Source organism: Phascolarctos cinereus, unplaced genomic scaffold, assembly GCF_003287225.1.
Source record: "Phascolarctos cinereus isolate Bilbo 61053 unplaced genomic scaffold, phaCin_HiC Scaffold_4;HRSCAF=312, whole genome shotgun sequence".
NCBI lineage: Eukaryota > Metazoa > Chordata > Mammalia > Diprotodontia > Phascolarctidae > Phascolarctos > Phascolarctos cinereus.
In genome coordinates this window covers 569,506,026-569,524,594 of record NW_027555847.1, presented here as the reverse complement: position 1 = coordinate 569,524,594, position 18,569 = coordinate 569,506,026, and the positions used below count along the sequence as shown (strand labels likewise).

General features: G+C 43.7%; 1 protein-coding gene across 1 annotated transcript; it reads right to left on the bottom strand.

Annotated features, from left to right (window-relative positions):
• Window positions 1–7,358: 7,358 nt before the first annotated feature.
• NRN1 (neuritin 1) lies at window positions 7,359–18,366 on the bottom strand. The gene is made up of 3 exons (XM_020973828.2): window positions 18,073–18,366; window positions 12,555–12,699; window positions 7,359–8,554 (listed from the first exon to the last, which is right to left on the bottom strand). The coding sequence occupies exons 1-3, from the start codon at window positions 18,125–18,127 to the stop codon at window positions 8,323–8,325; spliced, it is 432 nt and encodes a 143-aa protein (XP_020829487.1). The 5' UTR covers window positions 18,128–18,366; the 3' UTR covers window positions 7,359–8,322.
• Between the last annotated feature and the right edge of the window lie 203 nt (window positions 18,367–18,569).

The window sequence follows — 18,569 nt, the reverse complement described above, 5'->3', positions numbered from 1 at the left end:
TACTCCCTACTCCAGAGGCGTTTATCTAATGGCCTAACTGGTGGTTGAAAGCCAGCCTGTAGTAGACCCAGGCAGGGCTGTCTGTAAAACATGCCCTGAGGGTGGGGGAGGAAGGATATATATATATGTGTGTGTGTGTGTGTGTGTGTGTGTGTGTGTGTGTGTGTGTGTGTGTTTTGCTCCCCAAACTCCAGCTGAGCTGCAGCTCCATGGCCATCAATTACCAGACCTTGATCGCCCAGCTCAGCCTGCTCTGTCAGCTCTGAATGGTAATTTGATTAGTTTAGTGAGCATAGGGCCAGTGTTTTCCAAGACTAATTACTGCTGACTTTCCATAAAAGTAATTTCTCTCCCTGATTCAGCCTCCCTCGCAAGGGGAAAGCCCCTGATAATCACCAAACATGTGGCCCTCGCCTTACACTTGATTGGGGCTTCCTTCTCCAGATCTGGAGGAGATTATTCCTTGGGCCCATAGGTCATTTCCCCAGTGAGAAGAAATGAAGGAGTGAGAGGAGGAGATGAACAGAAGGAAAAGACCTTTTCAGAATGCTCTCAAGAAATTCTGGAAGTGAAGTTCCTCAACATCTTTTCTCACTAGTGGACTGCTGATACAGCTTTGGACTTGGAGTGTTTCCTTGACATTCCTAACTATTGCTCACCCTGATGAGGCCCCTCCAGTTTCATTTGACAGCATTCCCACCCCAGAGATCCTTTCTGAAAGAGGGCTCAAGACACTTAATGGTCAAGTCACTCAAGCTTTATGGGCCTCAGTTTTCTCTTCTTTAATGAAAGGAATTGAACTGAATAAATAATCCGAGGTCCCTTCTAGTTCTAACACTATGATTCTCAAGGCCCAGCATTCAATGCTCCCCATGATTTGGCTCTGACCTACATTTCTTGTACACACACACACACACACCACCACACACACACACACACACTCACACACACTCACACTATACTGTCTACTTTGGTTCCCTCAGATATAAAATGAATATAATAACAGCACTTACCTCCCAGCGTTGTTATGAAGATCAAATGAGATATTATTTATAAAGTGCTTAGCACAGTGGCTGATATATAGGAGGTACTTAAATACTTCTTGTTTCTTTGTTTCTTCTCGAAATTACTTTGCATGACTATAAATGTGTTTGGGGTAGCTAGGTGATACAGTGGATACAGTGCTGGACCTGGAGTCAGGAAGACCTGAACTTCAAATCCAGTCTATGTACTAGCTGTGTGACCTTGGTCACATCACTTAAACTCTCTTTGCCTTAGTTTTCTCAACTGTAAAAAATGGGGATAATAGCATCTATCTCTCAAGGCTGTCACAAGGAGAAAATGAGACAATTAAGCATAGCTCCTTGCACACAGTAAGCCCCATATGAATGCTAGTTATTATTATTATTAATTTCAAACCTATAGGACTTGGTGTTCTAGCCAAATTGGCCTACCTTAATCTCATTCAGCCCTCAGAGCCTTTGCTGAGATGGTTCCTCAAAGCTTAGAAGACCACCACCCCAATCTTCCTATTTCCATCTATTAACATCTTAACTATCCTTTAAGATGCATCCAAGATGAGACTTCCATGATGACTTGTTTGATCACAGGTTTTAGAACTGAAAGAGCCATAAGATTTCATCAAGCTCAGCCTTCTCCATTTACAGATAACTGAAACTGAGCTATCACTACCAACCATTACTACCACAAGCATCATCACCATCTGGGAGTGATCCCTCCCCACTTGAACTTCTCAAGCATCAGATCTGGAGCCTAGAGGACTGGGGTTCCAATTCTGGCTTTGCTCCTTGATAATTGTTTCACCCAGTCTCTTGGATTCAGTGCCCCTATCTGCAAAATTATAACCTTAGAGATGAGTTCTAAAATATCCAGCTCTAAGTGCTATGAATCCCATGCATTTAATAATTTTCTAAATTGTACCATAGCAATTTCTATTCTAGTTTCATCCTCAATTTCAAACTCCTTGAGATTAAGGATGAGATCAGGAAATTATGTCCCCTCTCTTTTTTCATCGTTGTATCCCTATGGCCTAATACAATACCTTGTACAGAGTGTTTAAACAAATGGGTTTTTTTTGGTTAAATCCAACAGCCCAAAGGAGAGAGGAGTTCCTTTTGTAGGTACCTGGAGGAATTGAAGTTCAAATATAAGAAAAAACAAACAAACCTGGTAATAAGATTGGCACACCTTTAGAATGGGTTATTGGCTAATGAAACCTTGAAGAACAAAAATATTAATTAGCCTAAGCTCATTGAAGGCAGGGGAAAAAGACAATGAACTCTGGAATATTTATCTCAGCCTAGAATTCTAGAGTGAAGAAACTGATACTCAAGGGTAAGCTAAAACCAGGTCCAGCTGGCTTGCAAGAACCCACTGTTAAATTTTCAGTGTGAGCATTTACACCTCAGAAATCAACACCATGAATCAGGGCTTGATTTATTATTTTGTTGATTGTTTAGATTTAAGAATGCATTAATAATGCAGATTGGACTTAAAGGCATGTGTGCCTACTTTTCTTTCAGAGAACCTGGTTGTTAAACATTTACCAGCATACCCCAGTATTGCTTGAGATTATCAAGAGTGCGGTAAAAGGTTTAGGAAATAAAGTCATCACCAGACTGGAGGCCTGGTGACTCTAGGACGATGCTGCTGCTGCTGATGACAATGACAATGAAAATGACAATGACAACTGATATTTATATAGTGCCTTAAGGTTTACAGAGTTTCATCCATTATCTCATTTGAGCTTCACAGTATCCATTCCTATATTTCAGCCTTACCTGCTCTCTATCTTCTCAAAGGAGACCTTTTGGACCAGGGGGAGGTAAGTACAACTGTTTAGAACAAAGGTCAGAGGGCTGGGGGAGCTCTCATTTGCTCCTCACTTACCTCCTGAACTGGAACCAGAGTTGGTAGGTAGAGCCCTGAGGCCAGTGTTCAGAATGCCCCTATGTGGGCCACTGAGATCACCTATTCCAAAAAATAGCCTTATAAATACAAAGGAGTTCTGGATGGACTGGGAAGCAAAATCTGTTAAGACTGAAGCTCCTTTTTTCCTTACCTTTAGAAAAAGGAAATAAAATAGAAAAAAAATAAATTTAAATTGCCTCAAATATGTCAGTCTCCTGTGTTTAGAAAGTTGGGGGGAACATTGTTGACTCAGGGACATATCCTTGGGACAATTCTTTTCTGCCAGGTCACTTGAAATAGTGAAGAAGAGCCTTTATCTGCGACCAACAGCCCCAGCTTCCACTTTCTTCTGGGAACATTAAATCCTGATGCTATTTTTACTCTACCTCTTCTTCCTCTCCCCACCTCTCCCAATCACAAGGAACCCCTCCCCTGGGGAAGAAAGGCATTACAGCCCATGTGCTTCTCCTCTTTCATGTGTGGGGTAGGGGAGCAGTTGGGCTGGCTGGCAGTTGCACCTTCTGAGATCCACAGGGTTAGCAGGCCACTAGGAGTCAGGTAAGAGATGCCAGGGGTCCAAAGACTCAAATTTTAGCTCTTCATCCAAAATGTGTGGGTAGAAGAGTGCAGCTAGGTGGTGCAGTAGAAATAGCACCGGCCCTTAAGTCAGGAGGACCTGAGTTCAAATCTGGCCTCAGACCAAACACTTGACACCTGCTAGCTGTGTGTTACTTAACCCCAGTAGCCTAAAAGGAAAAAAAAATTAAATGTGTGGGTAGGGAGGATTTGTAAAGAAGCAGGAGATACCTCTGTTTGATTCCATTTTTTTCCAGGGCCAGTTTTGGGCAGAGAACCAGAGAGGGGAAAAGGAAGAGAGAAATTGTGGGTGCAGCTATGGATCAAGGGCATCCATTTTGAGAAGACAGGAAGTAAACTATCTTTCCCAAGCTACCTATTAGCACTTTGTCAGAGGTGCTTAGAAAACTCTAGGCTAAAACAAAGAAATAATTTGGTAGATGGGCAGACATAGAGACAATAAATCCATAGATGGATTTATTGATGACTTTTTCTGTCCCTTTGGTTTAATGATAGATAGAAATCTGTTTTTTTTCTGAATTCTTTGAATTCTTGTTTCTCTCCTCTCCCTTCTTGTCTTTCTTCTCTCTTTCCCCTTTTTCTTTCTTTCCCCTTGTCCTTTTTCTTCTTTAGCTCTCCTCTACCTCTTCTTTCTTATCTCTCCCCCTTCTTTCTCTCCTATTTCTCTCCCTTTCCCTTCTTTCTCTTCTCTATCTCATTTCCCCTCCTTCTTTATTCTCTCCCTCAAGTCTCATTGTCCTATCTCTCTCCCCTAGTTCTTTTTTCTCATCTTCTTCTCCATTTCTTTCTTCCCTCACCCTTGTCTTCTTTCACCTCCCTCTCTCTCTTCTACTTCCCCTTTACCCCTCTCCCTTATGCCTTCTTCTTGCTCTTCCTTTTTCTTCACCTTTTCCTATGTCTACCCTACCCAGGTGAGAAGGCTGACAACTCTCTGGGGGGTTAAGAAGCTGGCCTTTACAAATTTAATAAGAAGTGAAAACAATTACTAGCTTAAAATAGAAAATGAGGCCCTTTGATTGCTCCCCATAGCCATTTACATCAGAAAGTGAGGTGCCACTCAAATCTTTTCCACTTCAGAAGTCCCATAACTAGTTTCCCAGAGTTGCCTGACCCACGAATTCCTGAATTCTGAGATGCCCCATGAAAATTTCACATGTGCAGAGAGATGAAGAGGGAAGGAATTGGGGCAGGGTGGGAATAACTTTAGAAGCAAATACCACTTCCTTCCTTGCAAAATGAGCTCAGAAATTTGCAGAGCCCAGTTGGAGCTGTCTATTTTCACAATATACATCTGGGATGGAAACAGAAATAACAGTCAAGGCACTCAAAAACAATAATATCGATTAAATAGCATCTGGAGGTATCATCATCATCAAATAGCAAATTAGAATATGACAGTATAATTATAACAAACAACCATCACAATAAGAAGAAATGTTCTGGAATGAGCCAGATGTTTCATTAGGCGCTAATTGCATTTCCAGGGGTGGATCCTTTGGGATTCTTCCTAGACACCCAGAAATGTACTCTCACATGACCCAGAAGGTGAACTTGATCAGAGGCTCAGCTGAGAATGCCAGCCACTTTTTAGGACCATATCCCTCAGTATTTAAACTCAAGCTTTGTCTGTTGCCTTAAAGGAGGTAAGGTACCCGAATAGAATAGACCTGGTTTAGGTAGAGCCAGCGGGAAAGGTGTCCATCAGGAAGACGCAGCTGTACATCGCAGACAGCTGCAGCTGGAACCGCTGGGGCACCTTGGGTTTCCCCATGAGAGCACACCTCTACTGGAAATAAGTCAACAAATAGATAAACGAAAGAGCAAACAACCTCGACCCTTTACCACCCTTTCGTGGTTCCCCGCTCCCTCCCTTGGGCAAGTACCACGTGTGCTGTCTGGGCTGAAGAATAAAGGCCATCTTGGGGTACGGGGGGGCGGGGCTGTGACTGTTCCCTTCTTTTCAGAACCTTACCTTTCCACAAGCAGCCCATTCCCTAGGAGATAGTCTTAACTAGCAACTTTCTTTTCACTTTGAAGGATCTTATCACTACAGTAACACCAGGAAAACTGGTTCTTATTCTGCTTAGGGGCAATATGCTTCTAGGACTAAAATGAGGAAAGAAAATCCTCTTCTTCCTCTCCTCCCTTTCAGAGGGATTTAATAGACATTTATTTAAAACAAGTTCAGTCTTGTTTAAATGGAATGCCTAAGGCTGCTGCTCAGATTAATGTCGTGTGATTTACCTTTGGACAAGAAGGAAAAAATAAACCCCAGATAACAACCCTTTGCTTATACGAACTCTTACAAACAATTAAAATCTGATGATATAACAAGAACAAAGATTGGGTTCCTCTTCTCACCTTTTGTGATCTTCCAGTATAAACCTCTGGATTCTTCTTTCCTTCCCCTTGATGGTGGGCATGAGGGACTTTTGGCTGGTGAACGTGGCATGGACAATCTGGATCAGAATCCTACCACTCAGAAGATGCTGAACTTCTCCAGGATTCTTTACGTATAATCTGTTTTATCATTAAAAATTAACATTGCTTCCAGTGCTCGAAGTTCAGAGCTCCAGATCAAGGACACATGTGTTTCGGGGATTCAATCCGTTGGGGAAATGCAGATTGGACTGCAACCTACTGTGTTTGATTTATGAGCTGTTACCCAGCTATTGTTTACACATTACATTTCGCAACTACTGTACAGGACTTGGTTGAGGGGGAGAATGGGGGAAGTTAACTACAGAGGAAGGCGGCACACAACCATATAATCTCTCTCTCTCTCTCTCTCTCTCTCTCTCTCTCTCTCTCTCTCTCTCTCCCTTTTCCTCTCCCTCTCTCCTTTAAAAGCTATGATCCTTGGCTAGCTCCCTTCCATCACTCCATTTCTCCACACCTGCCTCCTGTATCCTTAAAGCTCCCTGAATTCCGACTTAGATTTCTCTTCAAAAGGGAAAAACAAAAACAAAAGAAAAAAAAATCCCAAATCCTAAACTAGCTTCAGATTCACCCAGTCCCTCTGTCTGACAGATTTCAGTGCAGGTCCTTAGAGGCCTTGTTTACTCTTCAGTGTTTACTTCTTTATGAAGACACAAGGAACCTATAAACAGAAGAGGCAAAAGCAGCCACTGCTGCCAGATCAATAGGGCCCCACCATTTCAGCTGAGTTCTCTTATTAATTATGAAAGGATTCATCTGATCCCTGCCAGAGAAGACAGCCTTTCTGTCCCCCTTCTGCAGCCCTTAATGGTGGTTCCTTTTCTAGCTCAGAACAGCCTTTTCCCCACCACAAAGCATTCTATCTTATCCTGCACGTGGGCTTACAGAAAAGTGTTTTGAGTTCTACTGTGTAGCTATTGCAGTGCCAGCTATTTTAACCAATAGTGTTAGGCCCTGGGGAGATGGGGAAATATAAGCTCAATACTCTAGTCTTTGTGGGCTGGGTTTTGTTTTTCCCTTCTTAAATCCTGAAAAAACTTAATTTCCTTTAACCTCTCCTGTTTATATTGTTTCTTTCTTTGTTTTTTTTTAATAAACCAAACCCCTAAAAAACAAGTGTTGTTTTTTTCTTAATTGAATTCGCAAGGAAGTGTTTGACCCTGTCGAGTCAACAGATCACAGCATCTCTTTTTAGGAACTGTTGTGACTTTTTTAAGAGTAAAAGTTGTTGAATAGACAAAGCTTTTAAATATTTGCCTTTCTACCCTAGACAGTAAATAAACTGCATTTTTCCAGTTATGATCCTCTCCTCCTGAGCCCTGGCGTCTCTTTAATCAGAGAAATCAGTGTAAAGAAAGCAGGCATGATGTAGGAAACAAATGACACCCTCATTTCAAACAATAATTTTTATTTTATACTTCTCTATACTTTGTAGCAAATCTTTTTTTGCTGAATTTAATTTATAATAAACTTTTTAAAATTACATCTCTCTTTTATTATTATTTTTTTAAATCAAGGCTCTTTATGTCAAAATTGTTATACTGTATTTTAGGATAACATTTAAGCCCCCTTCGTGATCTATACCGTTGGATATTCAGGTATTACTGTATGTGTAACATCTAAAACAAGAGAGGAGGGAAAATAAAGGCAGTGAACTTGGAAAGATGCATTGACAACAGCAGGTAAAGCTAATCTCCCAGCAACCTTAGCAGCATTCGGTTCCTGTGGTCATTTGATACATCTCTTCCCCTCCCTCCCCTTCCCCCATCACTTAAAAAAATTAAATCTGTCCTTTTTCTTTTCTTGAGAAGAAATTCGCAGTGGAAATGATCAAAACAAGATTCTATGGAAGAAAGATGCGATAGAGACTGTGAATTATTCACTAGATGCTTCGCACGTGGACATCGATCTTGAATTCACTCCCTGTGGCATTCTCTCCACATTTTCTTTCCTATTAAGAGGAGCCCACCATTTCTCACGTATTATCATGATTAATATATTAGGCGGCCCAGGGCCGTTCCTGAGATTCTTTTGGAAAAAAAAAAGGAAAAGAAAAAGAAAGAAAAAAAGCAGGGGGGGGGGCGCTTTTTGTATTTCCGTTTGAAGACTTAATAAAGCTGAGGTCCGGTTTGGCTGTTGTTGCTCACTGTTTGGTAACATTTGGCAAATAAAACACAAGCAGGGGGAAAAAATAAAAGAGAATAACGTGGTGCTTTTTCCCCCCACAATCCTATATGAATGTTTTCAGCATCACAGAGAATCACAACGTCCCCAAAAAACGGATGGATACTTCCTCTATAAATCCAGTAATATGATGTGAGTGTGTGTCTGCCGGGGGCGCCTGGTGCCCCTCCCTCAGAAGGAAAGCCAGGCTGCTAAAGCTGCAGAGAGAGACGCCAAGAGCAAAGGGAAGGTCGGGAGCAGGAGCGAAGGAGCCGACCCATTGCTGTTTCCGCATAGTTCAAATAAGCTGCCTTGGATATTGAGGTTTTTGGATTCTTTTCTCAGTTTATCCCACATATCTTTCGCCCCTTCCTGGCAATCCGTAAGGGCTGTGACGGTGCAGCTGTGGAAATCCTCCCAGTATCTGGCGAGGAGCAAAGCAGAACAAAGCAGGGGAGAACACGTTCACTTTCGGTACCTTGAGCTGAACCCACAGCTACCAGCCAGCTCCCCACCCTAGGCGGCTGCTCAGTAGCTTAACTGCTCCAACCCCAACCCTCAGTCACCGAGCCTCCTGTTAAGCTCGCCCTCAAATTTTTCTGTCTCTTCAGCAGGCCCTAGCTGTCTTCACTGCCGTTTCCCCAAATTTGGGAGCGGTCCGTTCACTCACCCAGCCCGTCCCTTTTCGGCTTGCTCAGGAGCCGCCTCATCCCTCACCCTCTCGCCTCTCTAACTCCCACCTTCCGCAGTCTAGTTGCAAGAGCTCAAAGAAGTCGTGACGCCTGGGACTGTCACAATAGTCACAGCATCTTCCTTTCTTTGTCGCACGCGCTGTGGTTTCCTCCACCCCACCCACCTCTACTCGATTCTGGGCTGTGTCTATCAAAGAGTGCAGTGTAGGGCAGGTCAGGACCAAACCAATCGCGAGGCTCTGGCACAGTGGCCTCGGCAAACAGATTGCTAGTCTTCCTTGGGGAAAGCAAGGAAAACATTGCTAAGCCCTGCAAGCTGGCTCCTATTAATGCCTCTTAACTCTCAAGATGTGTCGCTCACTCCCTCACTCGCCTGCTCTGTGCGTGTCTCTCTCCCATGGTTTTTTCCCCCATCTCCTCCCCCTCAACTCCCTCTGCCTCTCTCTTTCGTTGTCCTTGCTCTTCTCTCGCCTTCCTTCCTTTTTTCTATTTCTCTCTCCTTTTTTCTTTGTCTCCCTTTCTCTTCTCTTTCTTACCTTCATTGATCTTCCCTCCCTGATTTCCGACTCCTCCTCTTTTCCCTTTCCCTCCCCTCCCTTCCCCTACTTTTTTCCCTCCCTCTGTCCTTTCCTCTTTCCATTTTATCCTTTTCTGTTCCCTTCCCTCCTTTCCCACCTCTCTCCCTATTTCTCTTTCCTCACTTTTTTTTTCCTTCCCGGATTTCTCTACCTCGTCTTTATTTTCTCCCATTTTGTTTCCCTCCTTCTCTCCTTCGGTTTCCCCCCACCTTTGCCCTCAGCGTTGCTGTATTTCTCGACTTGTTGCTCCTCAACTCTTCCATTTGTGTATTCCATGAGCTGCCAGACTATAGCCTACTTATGGAAACGGGGGCCATTGCAGATCATCTTCCCAGCTTCCCACAGATTTTAGATAACAGGCCATCTCCAATTCCTCTGAAAAAACCGGGATTCCAAAACTGATAGTCAGAGGTGATTATATCCCTCATGTCTAGAAACCTCTAGCTACCCCGGCTGGGTTACCTTGGGACAGAGGCTGTGCAGGTCCTTAGAGGGCTTTCGCTCTTCCTCCCCTTCACCTGTCCTTCCTGGACACCTTTCATGAATTCATAAACCACTTCTCCCCCCCACCCCCAGTCTGTCCTTTTTCGTTCCCCCCCCCCTTTCCTTTGAAAACCAAAAATAGATCAAGGAACCAAATATAATCCCAACCCGTGATCGATTACTGGAGCGCTGTCTCCTTAAGGACCTGGATCATTTCCATCTCCCCAACTCTAGGGGTCTGACAGCCGACTCTCCTTGAATGCATCAAATAGCATTGCTTGTCTGTATTTTCATTCCACTCTCCACCGTAAAATAGCCCCCTCTCCCTTAAAATAATTGTACACCATGTATTTACATATGTGCGTACGCATACATATATTTATATATGTGTGCATATATGCATGTATACGAAATATTCTCTATTTGTGTTAGAAGTCTGAATAGTTCTAGCCACTAATTTATGAGCACTCCATGCTTGGTAGCGGGGGTGGGGTGGGGTGCAGTGGGCTTCAACATGAACTTTTTTGATTTCTCAATTTACAATAAATGAAATATTGAGATGCCGGAAGGGCCAAGCCTGTACCTCCTGCGGTGTTTTTGCAGTAATTGCGCCTCCCATAGGGCTAGTAAATCTCTCCCCATCTTCTTTTATTAATGCTGGTGGGGAGAAGGAAGACATCAGGGACTGGGTCTGTGGGGGAGTAGGTAGGGCAGACAAGGGACCCCTGGGTGAGATAGGGACTGGAGGTTATGTGAGTGCGTGTGTGTGTGTGTGTGTGTGTGTGTGTGTGTGTGTGTGTGTGGTAATTGGAACCAAGTGGAACTCAAGTATTCATTGAAAGAAACCAGCTCTTCTTTAACTGAGCTGTATTTAGGACCCCAAACAAGGCATTAGACCTCAGGGTAGAACGACAACATTCATTTCCCCATTTCACGAAATAGCTAATGAGGTCGTTGTCCTACTGAATAATTCAACAGCCTGGCAAATCAACGAAATCCTTGAAAATAACCGAGGATTTGGGCTGCTCTCTATATTTAGTTACTTGTCGATAGAGCTATAGATAGACCCCATCTTCCACTATACGTTTGGAGAGAGGTGTGTGCATGTGAGGAAGGAGCCTCGAGTTTTCGTCCCTTTCCACTTTCTTAGTTATAGCTTTTGGAATTACTGTATCGGGTCTCTGTTGGCACTAGGGATATTTCGAAAAGAACGCAGCGATTTGGGGACCTGGTTTATTAGTAAAAAAAAAAATCTCAGGCGTGGGGGAGCAGAGGAGGTGGGGACGGAAGGATAGGATTTGATTTTTGTAGAATGGAAGAAATCACAGACCGCTGCGATTTTTAGCGGTCGGATTCTACCTCTAGGCTACATTACTGTTATGTGAAAGGGCAAACTCTACGGATGCATGGAAAATTCCCTCTTTAAAAATGCAGGGGGAGGGGGAAGCGAAGATGTACAGAGCAGCTCCATCTAACGCATTCCCTGCAGAAAAGCGCAATCCTTCAATTTGTTACGAGTGCTGTCCGAGCTAAAGGAAAAAGCTACCCCAGGAGCCACACTTGATTATCTCAAGGGCAGCGGTTATTTTATAAAGAAAAGCCCTTATTCACACTCCAGGTTCTAGACCTTGTTGGGGAGAAAGAAACGGGAAGCTAAAGTGAGTCCAACAACCTGGTTCTTCTTCCTTGGAGAAATCTCTACCGAGTTCGAGTTTGTTTTCTCAATCAGTGTTTGCACACCCTCCCCCACCCCCACCTCACTTCCTCTCCTTATTAGCGAAGCCTACGGCAATTACTATAGTACAAAACAAAGCTAAACAGACAAAAATGGAGACCATTTGGTAACAACAGATCACAAAACAGGAGGGAATATCAGATTATTTCCTCTTTTTCTCCCTGTGGCATTTAACATCCTTTTGGCCACTGTTGTAATAATTAAATGGTTATACTTTTTTTTTTTTAATGACCTTAAGCAGCTAAACAACAGAAACACTAGGCAGACACCGTTATAGCTATGCGGGAAGACAGTAGAAATGGAATTTCCCACTCTCTACGTGGAAACAGACATCCTAATAAAGCAGGGCACCCTCATCTTCACATATACTCCTGGATTCAAGCCTACCTTCGAGCTGGTGTACTTCCCCCTCCCCTTGAGATACAGAGAATGCACGATACCCTGAAGAGGGCAGTGAATCAAAAGTGGGAGAAATTCTAATGACTCTCTGAGTGCGTTGTACTACAATCATAGACGGAAACTTCAAAGGGCGTGGGGAATGATCAGTTGGACAACTGGACTCAGGACCTTAGCACTGTGTGGCACACCTTTTCTTAAAGAAAAAAAGGAAGGGGGAGGGGAGGAAAGAGAATGAGAGAGGAAAAAGAAGGAGACATGGGAGGAAGGAGGAGAAGAGAGAGAGAGAGAGAGAGAGAGAGAGAGAGAGAGAGAGAGAGAGAGAGGAGAGAGAGAGAGATTGGAGGTAGGAGAGAGAAGGTTGAGAGATTGAGAGAGGACAAGGAAGAAAAAGAAGACGGAGATAATGGACAGGGAGGGGAAGAAATGAATTTTGTAGTAGCAGAGAGAAGGAGATGGTTGGATGGAGTGAGGAGTAGAGTTTTCAAAGTTATGTGCAATGTTTTGAAAGTAAAGAAAAACAATAGCAGGGAAACTTACGCGCAGACCGTTTTGATGTTTGTCTTGTCGTCCAGGCCCTGCGGGTAGTTGGCCATGCTGTCGCCCAGCTTGAGCAAACAGTCGGAAAACCCCTTAAAGACCGCATCGCACTTCCCTGCAGCTCTCACCGATTGCACCAGGTACGCTGCGGGGGAGGAGGGGAAGGGAAGGGGACACATATCAGCACCTCAGAGGCGGAGACAGCTTCCAGCACAATCAAATCCCGCACTGCAGAAGCAGGGGCCTCGGTGCCCCCAGAGGTATGCCCCAGGTCCAAGGTACCAATCTCGGAACCTTGCTTCTGGATAGGGTCTTGCAGCCGCCGCTGCTGCCTTAAACGCCAGGGAGAGGTCCCAGGCTCTCTTTCTTTTTCCTCCAACTCATCCGTATAGCCCGCTCCCATTAGCATTCCAGCCACCAGACCGGATTAATTTTAAATGAGAAACGTGTGTTGAGAATGACAGATTTGAAAACCCAGACAGGGACCAAGCCATCAGTCTTATTCAGATTTGGGGCTAGGGTGGGAGATGTAGAGAAACGCTGGAGGTGGAAGAGGAATCTTTTTTTTTTTTTGTAGACTCTCCCTCAAATCTCGCTTCCTGTTTGCCTCACCCGCCCAACCCCTCCCCCCAAACCCAGCACCTTCACCCCTAAGCCACTATAACATTTTGTTAATTTTTGTTTCTGAAGCCTGAGAGAGGGGTCTAGAAAAGCTGGGGATATATAACCTATTAGTGGGAAGAAGGGAGAGACAGATGGAATATACGAATATATGGAAAGGACTCCCATCATCCAATTCATCTCAACCTTACAAATTTCTTCTTTGAACAATGAAATGTCGGAGATGTCAGATCACATTTCTAGACTTGTAAGGTCCTTACGAACCCTATGTTCCTAGTTGAAAGGATGCTTTCTGCCCAACTAAACGTACAATTAGTATATGGCCCACCTAATACGGAAAAGAGGGCTCATCAAAAATAGTGTTGATGTGGTTTTAAATTTTTCTGTGAACCAATGTGGCATGGTATGTGTGTGCGTGCGTGTGTGTGTGTGTGCTCGAGGGTGTGAAGGAGGGGGGAGATAGCTCACTCTCTCCGTCATTCACTGGACTTGACGTTAAAACACCACCACCAGGGTAAAGCTTGGACAGATTCAAGTCCTACCCAACAACTAGCTGCGTGACCTTGGGCAAATCACTTCACCTCCATCTATAAAAGGAGGGAGCTGTACTACATTATCTTAGAAATCTGAGAGATAGACATAGAAAGACCTGGATGCTACAGTATATTCTGGAGAAAATAAAAATTTCTAATTTCATGTCCCTAGTAGGCTTCCATCAGAAACGTAAAACACTTATTTTTATTATAAAATCATTTTCTGCAATCAAGCCTGTGTGACCGCGCGTGCGTGCTTTTGTGTATTTAGGTTGGAGGGGGCAATGTTTACTGGAGGGTTAAGATGTGTAAGGAGAGGTTGCTAGGTGCTTTGGGTTCACAGCCTTTGTATGTGTGTCTCCTTGGGACTCCCTGGTGTCAGGTCCACCGAGGCTAGTACTGCGGTCATGTGGAAACAAGGGTAGGGTGACTGGTTTACCCATCTCACCTCTACGTAGTGCAGAGGAAAGGATTTTATTTCTAGGCATTCCCCACTCTCACCCCGGAAAAACAAAAACCTGCCTATCTCTACAATCCTAACATAGGTCTATGACAGCTTCCTCTCCCAGGGATCCTTGGCGCCGCCGGCAATCCCATTTGAGCTCAGAAAAACCTGGCTACAAAGGGATGCAACGTGTCTTCCTTCGCTCTTCTCTGGTCTATGCACATAGTTCCAAAATCACTCATAGAAGATGGAGGAAGGGTCCGCAACTCGGAGGCGAGAGACTATGGGAGCTTTTTAGCTCCTTGGAGTGGTGGTTTGGGGATGGATGTGTCTGGGGTTGGAAAATCCCCGCAAAACAGAATGGAACAATAGCAGCTGATGATACATCCCAAGTTCTTTCTCTCTCCAGAAAAATTGGAGTGGGGGGAAGGTCTCTGTGGAACGAGAGGAGGGGGGAAGAATCTGCAGAGGAAGAGAAAGGCGGTTTTTTTCTCCCACTTTGGATCACTATTGGATCCCAGGGAGGCAAATTACAATAGGTGAACCCCAGAATTTCAAATCTCTGGCTTTCATTTCCCGGTGGTCACCACCGCTGCAAACTGAAAGTGAACTGGAAGCTTGTGCCTGTAATTTAATACGCTTTGATTCTGGACAACAGAAAGAAACCAGAGTCCCAGAGGGTCTCCTGCATCCACTCCCACCGCAGCCCCTGCTGTGTTAGTGTGGCCTTGTGGCTGGAGGGTACGGTGGATTTAGAAGCGATAGAGGTGAAATGGAGGTGAGAACCCTAATTTTCCAGGTCACAAGTAAAATCACCCTTTAGGGCAAACTCGGAAGGAACATTCCTAGGGCTTCAGTTTTGACTCTAGTCATACCTCTCGGAGCTCGGAGCTCTGCTCCTTACCTCCTCTTTTCAGAAGGACTTTCCAAGATTTTCCTATTCCCCCACTAGGAAGCCCCTTCCTTGTCCCGGACTAACCCACTCTCCTAGCATTGGGCCTAAGGAGACGGACATAGCTGACAGGGAACTGTCCAGCTTGGAGCCGGTTATCTAAATCAGACTAAGAATTCATTCACACTGCTGGAAAGAGACTGTGACTGTGGGACAAATAGCCCTGACCTCTAGGAGAAATAGAGAGAGGGAGATGAGAGAGGGGAGAGGGGAGAGGGAAGGGGAGAGAGAGAGAGAGAGAGAGAGAGAGAGAGAGAGAGAGAGAGAGAGAGAGAGACAGACAGACAGACAGACAGACAGAGAGACAGAGACAGAGGCAGAGACAGAGACAGAGAAAGCGAGCGCGTTGGGGCCTAGGTTTTAAATAGGACTCAGCAAAAATGTCACGAATCACCCAGAAATTCATCAGAACAGAAAATGCCAGGAAATGCAACGCTATACTTGAAAGAAAATAAAACATTCGTTCTTCTCTCTTCGTACGGATACCTTCCCCTCACTTGGACAAACTCAGTTGAAAAACAGCCAACTCGATTTGCTTTTATCTTTAAAGAATAAAGTTAGAGGAGAAGGGGGATGGCGGGGGGAGAGGGAGGGCACTTATCACATTAGCCAGAGCTGCTGCACGAAAAGACCCACAAGAATACACATGTTATCTATTTAAAATAAGAAAGCCCCAAACAATTCTCTGTATTTTCTTTTCTTTATTTGAGCATGAGAAAATTAGAAAGCCCATTTTAGAACAGGTCAATGGACTCTTCTTAGTTGAGCCTCTAATTGGGTTTCCCCAAGCCAAAAAAAAAAATTGCTTCCCTGTGTTTAAACCTTTTGCCCTCTGTCTTTCTTGATTCTTAAAAAAAAATCTTCATTCATCGCTTCATTCGTTCCAAGATTTTTCATTCTTAATACCTCTCACTCCTCATCCCAACCCCCTCCCCTCTGTCTTTTCCCTCCCACTTCATTTCCACTTTTCTTGCCAAATGTCAAAGATTCCGGAGAGCCCCCAATCTTGAATTAATAAAGAACAAGGATCTACTGGGGATAAGGATATACATTTATGATCAAATATTAGCCCAGATTTCAATTCCAGTTCCAACATATGGTCATTTCTGAGCAGTTACTAATACACTCGAAAAGCATTTGCACCATCCCATTTGAACCCCAACCCTGTCCATTTACAAAGGTCTTTCCCCACAAGATTTCTTAATAGAAAGCTTGCAACATGTGATTTTTTTGGAGGGGATACAGGAAACAGATTCTAAAATTGCCTCCATATGATGAAAACCAACTCAAAATCAACTGCCTTCTCATGCTTTTTGAAAATTCATGGGTCTAACTGGAGACTGACCGATGCATTTATTTTTAGCTTCAACAAATTTCCTCACAATTAGAAAAGCTCCTTATTGTGGATATGTGAAGGAATGGCAGGATTTTAAAGCATCAAAATTCTTAGAAGAAATTGACATAACCCACAGGACACACACACACACACACACACACACACACACACACACACAACATCCCTCTGGCATTCATCCACTCTCCAATCCCAAAAAGCTTTATGAGAAAATGGATTAGTAATACGAGACCATTTCAAACACTTTAAAACATCCATCTGAAAACAGTTTGTCTTCGTTTACAAATTGCACACAACCAATGTCTCCTTCAGATTTCTCCGGAAGACAAAATGTTATTTATCATGTGAAACTTCCCCCTTCCTCGCCTTAAATCCTACTCTCTTAACTCTCCTCATCACCCTCCTCCCAATACTGCAAAGATCTGTCTGCAAGGAATGCTTCAGACTGCAAAGATCTGAGGCAACGAATCCCTCTGTCTGCAGAAAACCCGTTTGAAGAGTTTTTTTAAAAAAAATCTATTTCTAGGTCTATTAGTAATCTGCTTCCCTTTCACTTTAGATAAAATTTAATTAATAATTGAACTAAACAGTACAGTCCGGGATTCCATTAAATCTTTCTATAGCATTTTCTTCATTGTGGATGCCAAAATGTTTGACAAGTATAACTACGGAGAAACATTCCTTGACACAAAATGGTGAACAAAGACATCTCACCTCCTTAAACAAGAGGGTACTTTAGAAACTCAGGTACCTTAAACTCCTTTCTCACATATAATATAGAATACACACAGATGTGTCTGGAGAGACCATACAATAACAGGCATATATGCAACTAATCCAATTCTTATCAAAAGCATATTCAAATGTTAATTATATTTCTAAATGCACATATGCGTTGCACGCAACATTTTAATATATTGAATGGTACTCCTTTTCTGTTTTCAGTCTGTGAAATTACCTATTATTTTAACACCCCCCTCCCCATACAGCACTGTGCAAATACTGCAGCAAGGATAAATAAACCGTGCACCTAATGTGGTTCCCTGGGCAAACACTGCAGCTGGGAGATGGGGGCGGGGAAGGAGGGAATGACAAAGTTCTATATGCAGCAGCTGGAACCCCACATATCTTTGCTTTCAGGCACACAAACTTTCCAATTCTCTCTCTTCATCTCCTTCCTTCCCTTTCTTACCCGTTTGTCCCGTCAAAAATTTGCCTTTTCGTATGCTGGGGAATCAATGCCATTCCGCCAGCGTTCAAGACATACCATAAGAGTCTAGATACAGAAGCAAATATAGATTACGAGATAAAAAGAAGAAAAGCAACCAACCACATACAAACATTTCCTGGCAAGCCCAAGGTAGCCTATTCATCTAGGAAAAGGGGAATGGGACAGAGAATATCTAAGCAGCGAACTGATGACCAATTTATCCCTTCTGGATTTTACCAGCTCTGCAAGAAAACCCTAATGCAATCAGCGGAGTGGGAGCTACCTGTCACCTCTGCACCCATCAAACCAGTCCGATTAAGTTATTTAGACAGTTGATGTCTTACAAGTACCGATTGGGTTTTGGGTGCATAAAACTCGAGACATTATTTTGCCGTCCACTTACCTATTTGCACAGCGAGGATCAGTGAAATGTATCTGCCGTTCAACTTAAGTCCCATCCTACATTTAGTAAAACCATTTGCGACTGCAGATCTTTAAATAGTTAGTTTGGAGAACGTGGGGGAAAGCTGAAAAATAGGCATTGCCAACAAGTTCCAGCAGCAGCAGAAGACTACTTTGTAGAGAGGGGAGGCAGAGGGAGGAGAGAGATGGAGAGAGAGAGTGAGAGTGAGAGAGACACAGAGAGAGGGAGAGAGCTGGGAATGGTTCACTCCGTTAGGAGGGGGCGGAGGAAGTACAGCCTCACGCCCACGAGAAGGCCTGACGTGGGGGATGACACGGAATGATTTTTTTTTTTATATAGGCACCTTGGAAGAGAATCGCCATTTATAGTCATCAGAAGCTGGAATTATCCAGATATCTCCCGTTAATGTGCAAGTCGAACGAAATCTCTCCTCCCCATGGTGAAAATGTCCACGCTACCACCACCACTATCCACAT

Coding starts and splice junctions, on each gene's coding strand:
- NRN1 (XM_020973828.2), bottom strand. CDS start 18,127: ATGGGACTTAAGTTGAACGGCAGATACATTTCACTGATCCTCGCTGTG. Junction 12,700..18,072: donor GATCCTCGCTGTGCAAATAG/GTAAGTGGACGG, acceptor CCTCCCCCGCAG/CGTACCTGGTGCAATCGGTG. Junction 8,555..12,554: donor AACATCAAAACGGTCTGCGC/GTAAGTTTCCCT, acceptor GCTCCTCGCCAG/ATACTGGGAGGATTTCCACA.